Genomic DNA, 15,576 nt, shown 5'->3' with positions numbered 1-15,576 from the left:
TTTTAAACCTCACGAAGACGAACAAGTGCACGCACGATAGACATGGCGACGGCTACCTCGGCTCCCGGCTCGAGTGCGACGCCAGTCAGGCATACGCTATCTCTGTGGCACCAATCTCCGACACTGCCATTGCTGGAAACATTGCCGAGCTCGGCAAATGTCCTCATCTTCATCCCAGGTCTCACCGACACACTAGGGACGGTGCCTTACCTCGATGAGCTCGCCACCAACATCGCGGAGCTCGACTTTAGTCTGGTGCAGCCCCAACTCTCGTCGTCGCTCGGCGGCTTTGGCCTCTCCTCGCTCGAAGCAGACGCACAGGAGCTGGAGCTTGTCATCAAGTTTCTGCAGGAGCAGCGAAAGAGCCGAGATGGCCAAGGGACGCCTTCTGGGCTGGGGAAGGTGGTCTTGATGGGCCATTCGACGGGGTGCCAGGACATTGCCCACTTTTTTGCCCTTGCTGACCGGCGGCGGAGCCAGGCAGTGCACGGTGCCGTCCTGCAGGCGCCCGTGAGTGACCGGGAGGACTTTGAGTGGGGCGCACAGACGGATGCTGGAAGGAAAAGCCGTCTGGAAGAGGCCACTCGCCTGGTCGAGCAAGGCAAGGGGGCCACCCTCCTGTCCCGAGACATTCTCCCACCTCAGCCCCTTGCCAAAGAGAACGAGGCAGGGAACCGAACGCCCGAGGTGAATGGGCAAGCCTTTGAGGAGCCCGCAATGACGGCGTATCGCTATTGGTCCCTCAACGCAAAGGGCGGCCACGACGACTACTTTTCCTCGGACCTTCCTGACGACCGGGTCCGCGCCATCTGGGCAAACATCGTTGGCTCGCCGAGTGAAGGCCCCAAACGGCGAGTGCTGGCCCTTTTGGGAGAGAAGGAGTGAGTTTTCCTTTCTTTGACCTTTGCTGCTGCCTCGCTCACGTTGTAGCCCTTACCCATCAACCTAAAGCGAGTTTTATCCGCCGTCCGTCACGCCGCAAGCGCTTGCTCAAAAGTGGAACGCCATTGCGGGCAACGAAGGCGAATTCAACGCGCTCGTCGTGCAAGGCGCCAACCACAAAGTAGACGAGCCGGCCGCCAAGAGCAACCTTGTCAGAGCCGTAGTTGACTTACTGCGACACGTCGCTGCCGATACCGCAGAACAAGGAGGAGGCAACTTCGTCGCCGCAGAATCACACTCGGACGCCAGCAGTGCTGCTCCCACGGCAGTAGCGTCTGGACCTGCACCCTCTTTTGACGAGATTGTCGAGCTCATCTCGACCGGTCAAGCAGATAGCATTCCCGGCATCCGCAGCATTCCTCTCAAGGTAATTGTGCCTGTGCTGAAGATCCTGGATATGCAGACGCTGACAAGCCCTCTATACGGTCACTAGATCAACGAAGCTTCGCCCAGCCAAGCCACGATGCAGAGACCTCCCAAGCCATGGGAAAGCAAATAAAACAACTCTATCTGAAAAATCACGCTCGCACGTCAATCGGTAGGAGTACTACGAAAGATTTTAGATCATTTCTACGAATTCCAGTTCCAACCCTTTTCTGCCTTCCTCTCGATGCTTTCTACAATCGAGCCCTGCAAAAAGAAAGCAAGCAAGCGTGTGGGTGTGAGAGTCGGCATCTATGCTGGCATCACTGCCCACCTCACCTGTTCGGGAGAGGAGACCCGGCAAAGAGGAGAAACCTACGCAGAGTCCTTGGTAGACATGAAGCTGATGAGGTCGAGGACTCGGTTCGAGTAGCCGGTCTCCTGCAGAGATTGATAGAACGGTGTTAAGCAATTGAAAGGACAAAAAAGGAACTTAGAGGCAAGAAACTCACGTTGTCGTACCACGAGACGAGCTTGACGAAGTTGGGGTTGAGCGAGATGCCCGCCTTGGCGTCGAAGATGCTCGAGTAGGTGCTGCCGTTGAGCTGTTCGGAGGGATTGAATGACGTGAGTCAAAAAAGATCAATGCAGCAGGCAGCGGAGGCAAGACTCACGTCAGTCGAGACGATCTCGTCCTCGGTGTAGCCGAGGATGCCCTTGTACTCGGGCGACTCCGAGGCACGCTTGACCTCGGCCTTGATCTCGTCGTACGAGGCGCCCTTCTCGAGGCGGACAGTCAGGTCAACGACCGAGACGTTCGAGACGGGAACACGGAAGGCCATGCCGGTCAGCTTGCCGTTGAGGCTGGGGATGACCTTGCCGACGGCCTTGGCAGCGCCAGTGCTCGAGGGGATGATGTTGTCGCCAGCCGAGCGACCTCCACGCCAGTCCTTGCTGCTGGGTCCGTCGACAGTCTCTGCAGGAGTAGGCAAGAAACTCCGTCAGCGTTGCTCTTTTGCTTTCAAATCGCCAAAGAGTGGAACTCACTCTGGGTGGCCGTGGTAGCGTGGCACGTGGTCATGAGACCCTCGAGGAGGCCAAACTTGTCGTTGATGACCTTGGCGAGGGGCGCCAGGCAGTTGGTGGTGCAGCTGGCGTTGGAGACGACCTCGGCCTTGGGGTCGTACGAGTCAAGGTTGACACCGCAGACGTACATGGGGGCATCAGCCGAGGGGGCCGAGATGACGACCTTCTTGGCACCACCCTTGATGTGGGCGCTGGCCTTCTCGATGGTGGTGAAGACACCAGTGGACTCGACGACGTACTGGACGCCGCTCTTGCCCCAGGGGATGCTGGCGGGGTCCCTCTCGCCGAAGACCTGGATGGCCTTGCCGTTGACAACGAGCTTGCCGTTCTCGGTCTTGACCTCGCCGTCAAAGTTGCCGTGGGTCGAGTCGTCTGTGAAGAGGGGAATCATCAGTTTCTTCGCTCGACTGAACAGAACGAGCTATCTGAAAACTCACACTTCAGCATGTAGACCATGTAGTCAAGGTCGATGAAGGGGTCGTTAATGGCCACGATGTTGACCTTGTCGTGCTTGATAGCATTTCGGAAGACGATACGGCCGATACGACCGAATCTACAAGTAGGTGGATCTGGTCAGTACAAAATACAAAATCTTGAAGACGCCCGCTCAACTCACCCGTTGATGCCGACAGCGGGAGCCATTTTGATTGTTTTGGTCTGGGTGGGTGGGAAAGTGGTGTTAGGAAGAAAGAGAAGTCACTGGTACGTGGTGGTTTGGAAGAGGGAAAAAGAAGGACCACGAAGCGAGGCCGAATTTTCGCTTGTTGGGCGACGCCTGTGCGCGCGCGCGCGCCCGCAAGCCTGCTGGCTCTGACTCCGCTCCACTTTTTTTGGCAAGAGATACGCCGACAAACTTCTTCCAACAAGCACTCGTTACTGGCACTGAGAGCTGTGCGTGGCGCACCCAACTGGCCCTGGCCCTGGCCATCGATGGTAGGCCGCACCGATGCCCAAGGAAGAAGCCATTTTTTCAACTCGCCCACAAAAGATAAGATACCATGGAAGAAGTCGAAGGGGAGGAAGGAGGAAGGTTGCAACACGTGACTATGACGTGAAGATGTACCGGTAGCACTCACATCTGACTTTGTGTTTTACCGTTGATGGTATTGGTGGGGAAAGGAGGGGGAGGAGGAGTTTGACAGATGGCTCTACTTATACCGAACGATCCGATCTGCATCGCTCCACCGCGAGAAGGACTAGCGAGGCTCGCTTTCATCGAGCGGGCCCGACTCCGAACGAGGTCTCAATGTCGGAATGACCGTGTCCTCCCGACTATGGAATTGGGTGATCCACGTGGCAATTGCATGTGCTCTCCACTCCACCTGAAGCCAGACGGTTTGCTCTGTCAGGGACCAAGGGTGCGGGCTAGGGGATCTTGGATAGACCACCATCAATATGCGTCTTTTCGTGCCGGCCATTTTCGTCGTGGCCTTTGGCGTAGCCCTCTGCGGCGCGCTGCCTCTGCTGCCCTCGTGGACTTCGCCCTCCTCGTACGTGACGGAGCTGGCAGACCCGTCGTCGTCGGGCCCCTCGTTAGTCCTTCGCCTCCTCTCGTCTAGCCATGGCCTCTTTACGCCGCGAATGGTGCAGACGAGCCACAGCAGCGAGCCTTACTGGACCAACGAGATCGGCAAGCACCTCTTGCGCCTCCGGGGCGTCAACTTCTTTGACGTGACCACCGACATGGAGCAAGGCCCTGTCATCACGGCAGCAATGAAGCAACAGGAGCCTGTGTTCCCGACGAAGCTCAGCCACGCCAAGAAGCTGGACAGGGTGTATGACGAGGTCTCAGAGGATGGGCCCAGGGAGAACCTCGCAAAGTTCACCTCGTTCCGCAACCGCTACTACAAGAGTGAGACGGGTCGGAGCAGCCAGCTCTGGCTGCTCGAGAAGGTCAAGGAGGTAAGCTGATGGGATGGCCTGGGCTGTCGCGTGATTCACCACACTGACGCAGGGTTCGTGCTACTCTAGATCGCTTCCGCCAACAAGGACATCACCGTCAAGGAATTCGAGCATGAATGGGGCCAGAACAGCATCATTCTTCACGTGCCTGGGCGGAAGTCGAGCAACGTCTCTTCTTCGTCATCTGACGCAGGCCTCACCATCCTCGGCGCTCACCTCGACTCGACCCACCTGCTGCCGTTCCTGCCGGCCCCTGGTGCCGATGACGACGGCTCTGGCACCGTGACCATCCTCGAGGCACTGCGTGGCCTACTCGCCTCCGGCTGGCAACCCGAGACGGATGTCGAGTGGCACTGGTACAGCGCCGAAGAGGGCGGCCTCCTCGGCTCGCAGGAGGTGGTGCGGGAGTACGTGAAGCGAGGAACACCGATCAAAGCCATGCTGCAGCAGGACATGGTTGCCTTTGTCAAGCAGGGCACCCAGGAGCGCGTCGGCATCGTCTCTGACTTTACGAATGAGCCGCTGAGCAAGTTTGTCAAGCGTCTCGTCGACGCCTACCTCAGCATCCCCTACGTCGACACCAAGCTCGGCTACGCGGCCAGCGACCACGGCTCCTGGAACAAGGCCGGCTTCCCAAGCGCATTCGCCATCGAGGCCACGTACGAAGACTGCAACCTGCGCAGGATCCACTCGGGCAACGATGTCATCGACTACCCCGAGTTCTCCTTTGCCCATCTCATGCAGTTTGTCAGGCTCAGCTCGGCCTTTGTCGTCGAGCTGGGCGGCTGGGCAAAGTAGTGTCTCTTCTTTCTCCTTGTGTGATGCCTACCTACTGCGCCGTGCATGCAATGATGAAGAAAGCAAATTTGCAGATACATTCTTGGTCGGGGCTCGCTAGCAGATGCTCCAGCCAGTGTCCTTCCCGCCAACCAAGCAGCACTGCCAACCAGATTACCTTTGCCTCAGTCGATCACTCGAAATGAGGCACGAAAGAGATTAGTTTATAATACGTGCGCCACCACATTCTCGCCATCGCCGGTTACGCCCCTCCTTGAGCACTTAGAAAAAGAGTTGCCAGATCAAAAAGAGGGCGACAAAGGCGCCAATGATGTAGAGTGTTAGTGTTCGATTGGATCGGCCAGCATGGACGACGTGCCTGGCGAAGCGCTGCGAGGTGCTGCTGAGGCGGGCGGCGAATGCGTCAAAGGACTCGGATGTGTCGGCGAGGAGGCCGGCGCGCTGCGATTCGACATCGGAGTGGATGTCAGTCGTGACGCCGCGCTGCAGCACGTGCGGATGAGGACGTCAAAAACAGTCAGCTTTACGGGGATGGAGAAAGACACCAAAACGGAGGGGGGACGAGCTAGACGCACCAGGGCTTTGACCTTGTCAAACAGCCGGTCCATCGAGGCGTCATTCTGCTCCTCGTACGTCCGCGCGGCCGACGTCGACATCTTGAGTGTGGCGTTCCGTCTTCCCCCACTTCTCTCTATCCTCTTCCCTTGATTTCAGTGTTATTCCTCCCTCGTCGCGAGATGTCAAAAAGTAATGGCTACTTTTCAGCGACTTTGACTTTGCGCAAAGTGGAGAAAGAGCGCGCGACAAGCCTGTCGATGGGGCCCGGCCCGACTTCCGCGCGCATGCCAAAGCAGGCAAATGCTACCAACCCTCTCTTCAACGCCAGTGATTCTCTTTCGCTGTCAGCGCTGTCTCGACTCGGTTGAGCCCAGACTGAAGGGCAAGTTGCATTCCATCAGCACAAAAGACTGCTGGGCAAGTTGCTTGCTTAGAGACAGAGGGCTGCCTCGGCCGAACTAGGAAAGATTGACTTTATTCTCGAGAGGAATAAGCGTGGGGGGACACGCCCTCTCCTCCTCCCTTTCCTACCACCCTTACATCGAGAAGAAGAACCTCGCGAATCGGCAAGAAGGGCACATAGAAATGGCGGGCGTCTTGATTGTGGTCATGGTGAGACACATCCCGTCTCGTTTCCGGAGTTCTTACAGGGGCAAGAAGAGCTGACACTCGATTTCGCCCCCAGGGCACGTCAGGCTCGGGCAAGTCGACGCTGGGCGCCAAGCTCGCCGAGCGCCTGTCGCTGGCCTTTGTCGACGGCGATGACCTGCACCCGCCGAGCAATGTCGCAAAGATGGCAGGTGGGACTCCGTTGGGCGACAATGATCGCGAGCCGTGGCTGCACCGGATCCGGGAGACGGCCATTGACCTCACGCACCCTGCGAGGGAGCCCGTTATCCAGGAAGGAGGAGGAGGGCAGAAGCAGCGCCAACTGGCGGAAGTCTATGAGACGAGCGGGCACAGTGTCGATGCGGGCATGGTTCAGGCGATAGAGAAGGACGGGGAAGCCCGAAAGGAGCAGGGCAACGCCGTCGTGGGTGGTGCGCCCCCGCAGCTGCACGAGTCAGCAGACGGCACGCCGCGGAGACGAGCAGGCTGCATCATTGCTTGTTCGGCGCTCAAAAAGGCCTACCGAGACCTTCTGCGCGGCGACATTGTCACGCTCGCGGGGCAGCCTCGCAGTGACGAAGAAGCAGGCAAGGAGCAGGCGCTCCAGACGGTCCACGTCTACCTCGACGTGCCGCCCGAGGAGCTCCTGCGGCGAATGGAGGCGCGGAGTGCTACGCACTTTATGCCGCCACAGCTCCTCAAGACGCAGCTCGCTGCCCTGGAGGCGCCCGACCCAGCCACGGAGCGAGACGTCATTGTCGTCAAGCAGGACGGCCAGGGGGATCTGCAGCAGATGGTCCAAGACACAGCAAAGATTCTCGAAGGCTATCTCAGGGCACCTTGAAGCCCTCTCTTTATTTTTGTCATTCCAATTGTATGCTACCTCCTTTCACATATCAATCGGGAAGCCAAAGCGCAGCGTCACGGCCTCTGCTCAGCCGCGGTGCTTGTGCTATGTATGCGGCTGGAGCGACATCGCGGGCCCAGCTTAACCTGTGCCAGGACAGCTCTTCGGCGACCGGCGTGATTTGACAGCGGGCGTGGTTTGGCAGGCGGCCATTTGGTGAATACTGACGAAAGACACCCTGGTGGCGCGGCTCGACATGCTGATGGTCTAGTACAGCATCTTTACCTAGTCCATCAGGCAGCGCTGAATGCTCTGTGTCAGCCAAATTGTGTGCTCCCGACAGTCTGACACTCCTGGCCCCGACTCACATTGGCTGCGCTTGTGGCAAAGGCTCCGCACTCGTCGTTGCCGCTGCATCGTCATCATCCTCAAAGTCGAGCTGTCGGTGGCAGCATAGAGAGTCAGCGCCTATGAGAGCTTGTTGACAGGACAGTGCCGGGCCCACACTCACGGGGTCAAAGATGACGCGAATGATGAGGCTGCAGCTGGGGCACTTGGCCACATCCTCGGCCTCCTTGAGCTGCGCCAGGCTGATCTCGAACCGGTCGCCGCAGGGACACGGGTAGTGGAACAGGTTCGCGTCCTCGTCAAAGGTCATATCCTCCAGGTCGATCTCGTCGTAGAAGTTGGGCCTGGGCATCCTGCTGCTCTTCTCCGTGTTCCGTCTCGTCGAGTCGACGAGAGGGCAAACGTTGGGGATGGACGACACTCAGTCAGTCCCTCAAGTCACCTTGCGAGAGTAAAAAAAAATCCAAAAAAATGAGCCACATCCAGGCCTCGGAATTCGGACCGGGGGAGCTGTTCACGTGGAGCGGTCTTCTCAACACAGAGACCCTCCTGCTCTGTCATCACCTCTCGCTGCTGCTGGGCCTTGCCCGTGGGAGGTACTTGGCAAGAAAGAAATGATCAGATGCTCGGCGAGAACAGCAAGATTAAGAGACTCGTGATTATACAACTGAAAGTGAAAAAAGGCATGGGTCATGAGAGCACTGCCGCGCCCTTGAGCTGCTCCGTCTCCTTTTCCGCTCCTGTAGTAGCACCGTCCGATGCCGCCGTGCCGGAGATCACCCTCTTTGTCGGCTTCCTTGTGGCCGGAATGAGGGCTGCCGCGACGAGCCGGCCCTCTTCGGTGAGGAGGTTGTATGTCGACGATGCGTTTCTCGTGTCGTGCGCCTCGAGCTGGATGCCGAGCGTGTTGAGGTAGCGCTTCACCGAGGCGGGCGGCGGGAGCACCCGCTTGCCTGTCCCAAAGATGATGATTTCTTTTGAGAGAGAGAGAAGAGGCCAGGGGTCAGTAATTGAGCGATCGATTACCGGGGAAAAGAGACACCCACCGGGTCGTGGCGTGCAGATCTCAAAGACCCTCCATGCCTCGTCAGACCACGCCTCCCACCCAGGCCCAGACGGCATGGCTCTGTTTAGGTCCAGCAGAGGTGCGTCCCAGAGGAGTGCTTGGCCGTTGAGGAGGATAGCGGGTTGGTGGACCACGAGGCCGTCGGAGAGGGTGATGCAGTCCTCGGCCAGCGAGTGCACAGACAGCTGGGGCTGGTCGGAGGCCGTGATGTTCTTGAAATCGCTACAGAGTGCAGCGCAGAAGCATATTGTGAGCATTCCATGCCAAGGCACGAGTAGCCTGAGACACACTCACTCATACACCGTCGGGTAGGAGCCGTCGTTTGGCTTGCCGCCAGGATCGTCAGAGGGAAGCCGGACGATGCGGCTCGTCGACAAATTCCGGTGGTACCTTGGTGCAGCGACAGCCGAGGCGAGGCGTGGCGCTACTGACGAGGACGATGCAGCTGATCGCGCGAGCCTGCCTGCGAGCCCAGCCGTTCGACATGCTAATCTGTGTGCAGGAGCCATCTTGCCTCGCTCCTTTTTGTTGCTCGTTGCTTCGTGATCGTTTTGAGGTAATGAACTACTTTTTCTCTTCTTTTCCTCCACTCTCTCCCTCCCCTTTCCCGTTTCTATTTCCCTGTCTCCCTTTTTGGAAGCAAGTTCTGGGCGCACTTTTTTGGACCACACGGAAATCGGGGGAACTAGCAGCTGCCCGCCAAAGCGATGCGTCTAGACTGGCCGGGGCATCTCTTGCATCTCAACGAAACGCCCTGACTGTCTTGCTGCTGCTGCTGTTGCGAGAGAGGGCTTGGCTTCATCAATCGTCGAGTGTGGAAAGGAAGGACGATATCGATGCGCGAACGGACAGCCAGGGACGTTGCTTGAGAATACAGCTGGAGCGCCGTCTACGTAGAGAGTGGCCTGGGGAGTCAGCGCGGTGCTGGTCCAGTGCCTACGATGTCGAGCGTGAGTATCCCTGAATCTCCCCATTCTCTTATAATGATCAGGTTCCTTCTTGAAGGCTAACTTCACCTGTACCTCACCCAACCTGGCAGTTCGCCGAGCTTCAGCGCCTTGCCAAGGAACGCAACGAGCGCTCTCAGGCGCTCCTGGCCTCGGAGCGAGCCGAGCGCGAGAAGCAGGCTCTCGCCAAGCAGCGTGCTGCCGATGCCGCGGCTCGCGAGGAGCGAGAGCGTCAGCGCGAGCTGTATGCAGCGCAGGAACGTCGGCGCAAGGAGCAGGCCCAGCGGGACAAGGACGCAGCGCTCGAGCGCCAGAAGCGAGACGAGGAGCGGAGAAAGAGGCTGGAAAGGGAGGCTGAGGAAGCGACACGGGCAAAGACACTCGCTTCACTTGCAAATGGTGCCAGACGATCAGGGGACAGAGCAGCCAACGGTGCCGCCAGAGGCAAGGCAGACGAAATCAACAGAGGGAAAAAGAGGGCTCCAGACGAGAATCGATACTCGACGCTGACGAGGGAAGAGAAGCGGCTCAAGGCCACGCGAGACATGCTGGGCATCTCTTCGTCGGGCTCAGTGAGGAAGAGCAAGGGACACTCGCACCACCATGCAACCGCCTCTTCGCCAGCGATGTTGGCAGACCTGGTCAAGCTCGGCACAAAGAAGCGCGACAACCGGTCCATCGAGGAGATTGACCGGGACCTGCGCGCAGCGAGGATGGGCGCCGCCGGTGCATCGACGCAGAGCAGACGAGACCTCGAGGCAGCCGAGGCACAGCTGCGGAGACAAAAGGCCATGGACGCAAAAAAGGCGGGCCTGCCCCATGCCGGCTCGTCTTCTCCCATGCCTACTGCTCCCTCTTCGGGTCCCTCGCGGTCTTCGGCAGAGCCAGCGGTGGACCGCTCTTCGAAGAGCGACCGGCAGAATGGTGCTGCCACTGCAGCCCGCACCATCGTGCCGCCTCGACCTCGCTCGTCCGACCTTACGGCTGCTGCCAACTTCCTTGCCGGTGTACCTGGACACCTGCCACCTTCCAGCAGCAGATTGGCCAGCAGCGGCAGCAGCAGCCAGGCGAGCGCAAGCAAGAGCAAGAGAAAGTCAGACGAGGCAGACAAAGACAAGAAGGACAAAAAAAAGAAGAGAAAGCAGAGCAGCAGAGCAGATTCAGACTCGCACGCCGAAGGCAGCAAACCCTCGGGACCTCCGAGACGAGAGACGGCGCGGGACCGGTTTCTGCGCGAAGAGGCCGAGAGAAAGAAGGCTGCTTCCTCCAGCAGCAGCTCGGGCCTGTCCGGCAGGGACAGGGGACGTGCTGCGCACAAGGTATCCTATTCGGAAGACGACGACGACGACGACGACGAAGGGTCAGACGCCTCGTCCATGTCGCAAGACACCTACGAGACTGACTCGCAGGCGTCTTCAGACATGGACGAGGGTCGAGGTGGCGTCTCGGCCGCGATTGGCGACGAGATCTGGCGCATGTTTGGCAAGGACCGTAGCAAGTACGTTTCAGCCATCGACGACGATGACGACGATGACGACATGGAGGCAGATGCGGAGAGCGTCTTCCGGGAAGAGATGCGGAGCGCACAGCTGGCCAGGAAGGAGGACGAGCGAGAACAGAGGGAGCTAGAGAGGCGGGCGAGGGAAAAAGCAGCAAGAAGGGGCCGAAAATAGTGTCGTGCATGTGCTCTTGTCTATGCAAACATTGCAACCTCCTGAATCAATCTTATTCAGTGTATGATTGACAATCCATGACATGAGATCCTAAGAGATGCGAGAAAGAGAGGATAGAGGGGGAGAAATTAAGAAAAACAGTGAGACAAATATACATGCAGTGATTTGATCCGTGGATGCTCTATGCAGAATTGGGGGAAGGTGAGGAGGTGTAAAAGGTCACGGTAAGCGCTGATGATCGGCAATGGCTGCTGCGCTGAGGAGCGCCTCGATGCCAGCTGGGCTCCTGGGGTCTTCGTCGACGTTCATTCTGGCCTCTTCGTCGACACTCATGCCTCTAGACGAGCCTCGAGTCTGGCCGTCGCCCGTAGTCTTCGGTCTGGGCGGCCGTGACCTCGATCTGTTGCGTGAGGATGGCTTGCTGCTGCTGCCACTGTTGCTGCTGCCCATGCTAGGACTACCGGCACCAGTAAGAGCAGCTGCCGCCTTTGCCGCGATTCGCTCCTTGACCTTGCGTTGAAGCTTGGCCATAATCTCGTCATGAGAGAGCTTCGACCCGGACCGCTCGTCCGCCGCAGCGCCAAAAGCGTAGGCAGAGGCACTGGCAGGTGACGAGGCTCGGGAAGCTCCTGACGGAGATGCGCCGTGGTCCATGCTCAGGCCCAGGACATCTGCGCTGGCCCTTCGCGATGCCTTTCTTCCGGACAAACTAGGCGAAGCGCACGATGCCGAGGATGGCGATGCTACGAGCTGGCTCGTCGAGGAACCTCTCTGAGGAGGCTTTGTTGCCGTCGACTGTCGCGAGCTTGGTTGCTTGAGCGTGTCTTCTCTGACAGCGTAGCGATCGCGCTCCTCATCGATTCGTGGCGACGTCATTCTGCCGCCAGAGACGAGAGACGCCTGCTGCGAAAAGAGACCGTGAAGCGAAGGCGCTGCTGGAGGTAGATGGTGAATTGTGTGATGATCAATGTTCTGTGAAATGCTGCTGTCCGTAGCGGTTGTCAATGTCGATGTGTAATCGTCCATCGAGCGGTGAGAACGTGTGGGTAGCGATCGAAGCCGACCGGGAGCATCTCTGTAGCTGTACGATGGAAGAAGGGTATGATTCTGGGTATGAGTAGGAGCCTGAGACCGAGAAGGGTGAAAGGGTGGCGTGCGCAGCAGTTGCTGCTGCTGCTGGTGTTGGTGTTGTTGCTGTAATTGTTGCTGCTGGCCATACGTCGATGTAGGTGAGGAAGTGATCCATCGCTGACGTCTTGCAGACGTGGCAGGTCCCCATTGCTGCATAGAAGGAAACGAGGGAGCCGAAGAAGGGGGCGAAGCCGATACATCGGACGGGTGGGGAGTTGAGAGCATCTCCAACGTGGCTCTGGCCGAAGGGACCGCCGGGCTTCTCTGCTGTTCTTGATCGCTTCGCATCGCTTCGAGCACCGCTCTATAGACAACAGCGTCGAGACCATAGCGCGACAAGAGGAGGCTGTCGTCCAACGCGGCGTTCTCGGTTCCATTCGCCAATCTCTGTGCTACATCCACGATTCGTTGGACCTCGGCGACAGGCAACGCCAACCTGTAGGCGACACGCCGAATGCGATCGAGCGTCTCAATGAACTCGTAGTCGAGCTGGCCCCTGCCGCCAGGAGAGGGCAACGGGGCGTCGGAGGTGGCCGAGAAGGACGAGTTGCTCAGGCTCAGGCTCGGCACATCGCTCACGTCTGGCGTGCTCCTCCATGACGACAGGTATTGAACCTGTGTATGTCTTGCCTGTGCCGGCTGCTGGATCTGCTGTTGCTGCTGTTGCTGCTTGTGGGCCGTGCTGTAGTGCGAGGCGCCCAAGCTGGGTGACGAAGAGGGCGAATCGGTGATAATGACTGAGCCGCTCCCAAAATAGCCACCGTCGCCGCCGCCTGCAGCCTCATGCCCCTGGCTCTCGCTGAGCGGCATCATCTTCTCTGTGACGTGTCGGTGGGGGCACACTTGACCATTGGATCCCCTCGAAAACTCAGAAGGGGTGAGCCTGGAAGTTGCAGAGCGGTGAGAAGGCAGAAGGGAAGATGATGTTCGTGGCAGTGACAGTAGCAATATATTAGCAGTGTTCGTGACTCTGGCTGTGTTTATGAACAGGCCTTCGGGATTTTTCGCCCTTACGTGCCGTGAGTTACGATAGGGCCAAGCCACGGCGCCGAGAGACTCTTGGCCTTTTTCCCTTTTGGTAACAAAACTTACCAGGTCGAGGATTTTTGCTTTTTATTTGTAGGCCAATTTCTAAGACATCAAGTAAATTTAGAAAGACAAGTCACTTTATAACCGGTGCGTGCCTCCGGACCTCCTTGGCTTTACGTCAAAAGGTGGGAAAACTTCAAGCCAGTGACTATTGCTGGCGTAGCTCAGCTAGCGAGCGGGGTTGTGCACTTCTCTAGCCTAATCGTGGCGCGAATGTGTGGTCACTTGGCCCTGGAAAGACGATTGAGGAGATCAAGCGGAGATCAAGCAGGTCGGAAAGATCTGACAGCGTCGTCGCTACAGAACCGTCTGAGTCGAGTGCAGCAAAATCCGCAGGCTATATGTACGTTTTTAATCAGCTCCGCTGTTAAGAACAAGGTTCGCTCTTCTAGGTGGTTAGGAAGCAGGATTCATATCCTGGCCCCCCTTTTATGGGGATGGTGACAGTTTCGAATTACCCTGCAACCCGAGTTCGAGTCTCGGGCGAACCAAGCATAATACGCTTGACCTGAAATCCCTTTTTTTTGGCTTTTTGTTCCAATTTCGCACGCAGTGTGTTTGTGTCCTCGAGAAGCTCGTCAGGGCGCCAACAGCTGAGAAGATACAATGTCACCAGTGGCTTCATAGGTGTGTCCCCTCTTTTTCATCCATTAGCGAGCAGTAATTGAATGTTTTACAGTACATGGACAATTAACATCGTCCATCAGATAGGGCGTCTATCGTGGAGAAGGAGAGTATGGCCGGAATGAGACCTGTCTCAGTCCAAAGGGTCCTCGCCAATAAGGCGAGCTGGCTTCAGCGTCGTGGCCGCCGTCGCGGTATCTGAGACGAAGAAGTCACGGTTCGAGATCGGTCTTGTTTGAAAGCTTTTGGTGGGTGTCGGGGGCGAGGATGCCACAGGAGAATCAGAAGATCCTCGTCTCGAGTTGCTGCTGATCTGTTTCCTACCCTCTGCGCTCCGCATATATTCTCGCACTGGCTGCATGGCTGCATTCCGGCAAGCCTCCTTGAGATCACTGCCGCTGTAGCCCTCGGTACGCCGGACCACTTCGTCGTAGTCGAAGCGCGGGTCGAGCCGGGTGTCTGCGAGCATGATCTCGAGGATCTTGCGCCGTTGGGAAGGGTCTGGAAGGCGGACCGCATAGCGCTTGGGCATGCGTCTGAGGATGGCAGAGTCGATGTCATTTGGACGATTCGTGGCGCCCAGCACCATGATTCGATCCGAAGACGAAGTGAGACCATCCCAAAGCCTTGCATGAGGACGGACGTGTCAGAGGCCAGTCCAAGGTAGAGGAGAGAAAGTCACTCACGTCATGAACTCTGCCTTCATCATGCTTGTGACTTCATGGTCGCCAGTGGCTCTTTCTCTGAGGAAGGAGTCGATCTCATCGATGAAGATGATGCTCGGCTGAAGCTTGTGTGCCAGACTGAAGAGCGCAGCGACTAGCTTGTTGGACTCGCCAAACCACTTGTTGGTCAGCGTGGAGACGTGCATATTGATGAAAGTAGCTCCAGACTCCTTTGCCAGGGCCTTCGCCAGCATTGTTTTGCCTGAAATCAACCAGTATCGGTCAGACAGGGTTTGTTTGGAGCTCTCGTTCTGGACCTCTCACCTGTGCCCGGAGGTCCGAAGAGCAGGACGCCCTTTGGTGCACCCAGGAGACCGTTGCGACCGCTAGCACCAGCAAAAAGCTCTGGATAACACAACGGCGCAATGACACTCTCTTGCAGCGATGAGATGATGGGATCCAAGCCTCCGATCGAATTGAAATCGACGTTGATTTGCGCGGGCAAGATAAGCTCCGTGGCGATCTGCTCCTCGTACTCGGTCAGATTCAGGAGAGTCCCCTTTACTCCCAGCTTCTCAAGCTTGTCGTCGCTCTGCTTCTTGGCATCGAGTCGCTTTTGACGATTAGGGTCCATGGACTTCATGATCGTCTTGAAGGCGAAGTAGAAGGCCACCTGAAATAGTTGCCGTCGCAATCAGCCCAAGTATCAGGCAAGCCACGGAGACAGAAGGAGGTCACTCACATTGCTGACGGCAAAGACAAAGATGTCCGTTGCCAGCTTTCTCGTCGCCTCCTTCATGATGCACCCCTCTTTCCGTCCTCGTCGGTCTGGGCGATGGTTGTTGCTGAAAGCCCAATGTCCAAAAAATGCCTAGTGGTCGCAAAGGCTTGGATTACGTAATGCGGCCGCGCGTCAGGCGGAGCGATG

At 57.7% G+C, this 15,576-nt stretch overlaps 10 protein-coding genes across 10 annotated transcripts; 4 read left to right on the top strand and 6 right to left on the bottom strand.

Moving 5' to 3' along the window:
- Positions 1–42: 42 nt before the first annotated feature.
- Positions 43–1,441, top strand: FA10DRAFT_302928 (DUF1749-domain-containing protein; the record flags this gene model as incomplete). The annotated part of the gene is made up of 3 exons (XM_025525186.1): positions 43–881; positions 952–1,309; positions 1,376–1,441. 3 exons carry the CDS (start codon positions 43–45, stop codon positions 1,439–1,441), a joined length of 1,263 nt encoding a protein of 420 aa, XP_025376806.1.
- Positions 1,396–3,505, bottom strand: FA10DRAFT_268133 (glyceraldehyde 3-phosphate dehydrogenase). Its single transcript, XM_025522198.1, has 7 exons — positions 3,008–3,505; positions 2,829–2,944; positions 2,353–2,763; positions 1,980–2,281; positions 1,818–1,910; positions 1,645–1,746; positions 1,396–1,572 (listed from the first exon to the last, which is right to left on the bottom strand). The coding sequence occupies exons 1-6, from the start codon at positions 3,031–3,033 to the stop codon at positions 1,681–1,683; spliced, it is 1,014 nt and encodes a 337-aa protein (XP_025376805.1). The 5' UTR covers positions 3,034–3,505; the 3' UTR covers positions 1,396–1,572; positions 1,645–1,680.
- Positions 3,506–3,776: 271 nt separating this feature from the next.
- FA10DRAFT_268131 (Zn-dependent exopeptidase) lies at positions 3,777–5,235 on the top strand. Its single transcript, XM_025522197.1, has 2 exons — positions 3,777–4,293; positions 4,363–5,235. The coding sequence occupies exons 1-2, from the start codon at positions 3,787–3,789 to the stop codon at positions 5,089–5,091; spliced, it is 1,236 nt and encodes a 411-aa protein (XP_025376804.1). The 5' UTR covers positions 3,777–3,786; the 3' UTR covers positions 5,092–5,235.
- Positions 5,176–6,146, bottom strand: FA10DRAFT_268130 (hypothetical protein). The gene is made up of 2 exons (XM_025522196.1): positions 5,667–6,146; positions 5,176–5,574 (listed from the first exon to the last, which is right to left on the bottom strand). Exons 1-2 carry the CDS (start codon positions 5,745–5,747, stop codon positions 5,353–5,355), a joined length of 303 nt encoding a protein of 100 aa, XP_025376803.1. The 5' UTR covers positions 5,748–6,146; the 3' UTR covers positions 5,176–5,352.
- Positions 6,147–6,166: 20 nt separating this feature from the next.
- On the top strand, positions 6,167–7,102 carry FA10DRAFT_253830 (carbohydrate kinase; the record flags this gene model as incomplete). Its single annotated transcript, XM_025519708.1, has 3 exons — positions 6,167–6,261; positions 6,335–6,541; positions 6,713–7,102. Exons 1-3 carry the CDS (start codon positions 6,235–6,237, stop codon positions 7,100–7,102), a joined length of 624 nt encoding a protein of 207 aa, XP_025376802.1. The 5' UTR covers positions 6,167–6,234.
- FA10DRAFT_268128 (zf-CSL-domain-containing protein) lies at positions 7,082–7,891 on the bottom strand. Its single transcript, XM_025522195.1, has 3 exons — positions 7,617–7,891; positions 7,474–7,544; positions 7,082–7,408 (listed from the first exon to the last, which is right to left on the bottom strand). The coding sequence occupies exons 1-3, from the start codon at positions 7,803–7,805 to the stop codon at positions 7,399–7,401; spliced, it is 270 nt and encodes an 89-aa protein (XP_025376801.1). The 5' UTR covers positions 7,806–7,891; the 3' UTR covers positions 7,082–7,398.
- A 134-nt stretch (positions 7,892–8,025) lies between these two features.
- FA10DRAFT_268127 (hypothetical protein) lies at positions 8,026–9,469 on the bottom strand. The gene is made up of 3 exons (XM_025522194.1): positions 8,814–9,469; positions 8,500–8,741; positions 8,026–8,427 (listed from the first exon to the last, which is right to left on the bottom strand). The coding sequence occupies exons 1-3, from the start codon at positions 9,026–9,028 to the stop codon at positions 8,144–8,146; spliced, it is 741 nt and encodes a 246-aa protein (XP_025376800.1). The 5' UTR covers positions 9,029–9,469; the 3' UTR covers positions 8,026–8,143.
- FA10DRAFT_302921 (SPT2-domain-containing protein) lies at positions 9,120–11,139 on the top strand (the record flags this gene model as incomplete). Its single annotated transcript, XM_025525185.1, has 2 exons — positions 9,120–9,469; positions 9,559–11,139. The coding sequence occupies exons 1-2, from the start codon at positions 9,461–9,463 to the stop codon at positions 11,137–11,139; spliced, it is 1,590 nt and encodes a 529-aa protein (XP_025376799.1). The 5' UTR covers positions 9,120–9,460.
- Positions 11,140–11,177: 38 nt separating this feature from the next.
- FA10DRAFT_268126 (hypothetical protein) lies at positions 11,178–13,215 on the bottom strand. The gene has a single exon (XM_025522193.1). The coding sequence runs from the start codon at positions 13,078–13,080 to the stop codon at positions 11,359–11,361; it is 1,722 nt and encodes a 573-aa protein (XP_025376798.1). The 5' UTR covers positions 13,081–13,215; the 3' UTR covers positions 11,178–11,358.
- A 742-nt stretch (positions 13,216–13,957) lies between these two features.
- FA10DRAFT_275758 (putative MSP1-intra-mitochondrial sorting protein) lies at positions 13,958–15,492 on the bottom strand. Its single transcript, XM_025523282.1, has 4 exons — positions 15,391–15,492; positions 14,973–15,321; positions 14,670–14,910; positions 13,958–14,609 (listed from the first exon to the last, which is right to left on the bottom strand). Exons 1-4 carry the CDS (start codon positions 15,445–15,447, stop codon positions 14,117–14,119), a joined length of 1,140 nt encoding a protein of 379 aa, XP_025376797.1. The 5' UTR covers positions 15,448–15,492; the 3' UTR covers positions 13,958–14,116.
- Between the last annotated feature and the right edge of the window lie 84 nt (positions 15,493–15,576).

Source organism: Acaromyces ingoldii (genome assembly GCF_003144295.1).
Source record: "Acaromyces ingoldii strain MCA 4198 unplaced genomic scaffold FA10scaffold_4, whole genome shotgun sequence".
Taxonomy (NCBI): domain Eukaryota; kingdom Fungi; phylum Basidiomycota; class Exobasidiomycetes; order Exobasidiales; family Cryptobasidiaceae; genus Acaromyces; species Acaromyces ingoldii.
This window is presented reverse-complemented; position numbering and strand designations above follow the sequence as displayed.

Coding starts and splice junctions, on each gene's coding strand:
- FA10DRAFT_268126 (XM_025522193.1), bottom strand. CDS start 13,080: ATGCCGCTCAGCGAGAGCCAGGGGCATGAGGCTGCAGGCGGCGGCGAC.
- FA10DRAFT_268133 (XM_025522198.1), bottom strand. CDS start 3,033: ATGGCTCCCGCTGTCGGCATCAACGG. Junction 2,945..3,007: donor CCCGCTGTCGGCATCAACGG/GTGAGTTGAGCG, acceptor ACCTACTTGTAG/ATTCGGTCGTATCGGCCGTA. Junction 1,911..1,979: donor ACGAGATCGTCTCGACTGAC/GTGAGTCTTGCC, acceptor CCCTCCGAACAG/CTCAACGGCAGCACCTACTC.
- FA10DRAFT_268131 (XM_025522197.1), top strand. CDS start 3,787: ATGCGTCTTTTCGTGCCGGCCATTTTCGTCGTGGCCTTTGGCGTAGCC. Junction 4,294..4,362: donor TGCTCGAGAAGGTCAAGGAG/GTAAGCTGATGG, acceptor GTGCTACTCTAG/ATCGCTTCCGCCAACAAGGA.
- FA10DRAFT_268128 (XM_025522195.1), bottom strand. CDS start 7,805: ATGCCCAGGCCCAACTTCTACGACGAGATCGACCTGGAGGATATGACC. Junction 7,545..7,616: donor TTCGCGTCATCTTTGACCCC/GTGAGTGTGGGC, acceptor TGCCACCGACAG/CTCGACTTTGAGGATGATGA.
- FA10DRAFT_275758 (XM_025523282.1), bottom strand. CDS start 15,447: ATGAAGGAGGCGACGAGAAAGCTGGCAACGGACATCTTTGTCTTTGCC. Junction 15,322..15,390: donor TTGTCTTTGCCGTCAGCAAT/GTGAGTGACCTC, acceptor CAACTATTTCAG/GTGGCCTTCTACTTCGCCTT. Junction 14,610..14,669: donor ATGAAGGCAGAGTTCATGAC/GTGAGTGACTTT, acceptor TCCTCATGCAAG/GCTTTGGGATGGTCTCACTT.
- FA10DRAFT_268130 (XM_025522196.1), bottom strand. CDS start 5,747: ATGTCGACGTCGGCCGCGCGGACGTACGAGGAGCAGAATGACGCCTCG. Junction 5,575..5,666: donor TTGACAAGGTCAAAGCCCTG/GTGCGTCTAGCT, acceptor CACGTGCTGCAG/CGCGGCGTCACGACTGACAT.
- FA10DRAFT_268127 (XM_025522194.1), bottom strand. CDS start 9,028: ATGGCTCCTGCACACAGATTAGCATGTCGAACGGCTGGGCTCGCAGGC. Junction 8,742..8,813: donor TCCTACCCGACGGTGTATGA/GTGAGTGTGTCT, acceptor TGCACTCTGTAG/CGATTTCAAGAACATCACGG. Junction 8,428..8,499: donor GATCTGCACGCCACGACCCG/GTGGGTGTCTCT, acceptor CTCTCTCAAAAG/AAATCATCATCTTTGGGACA.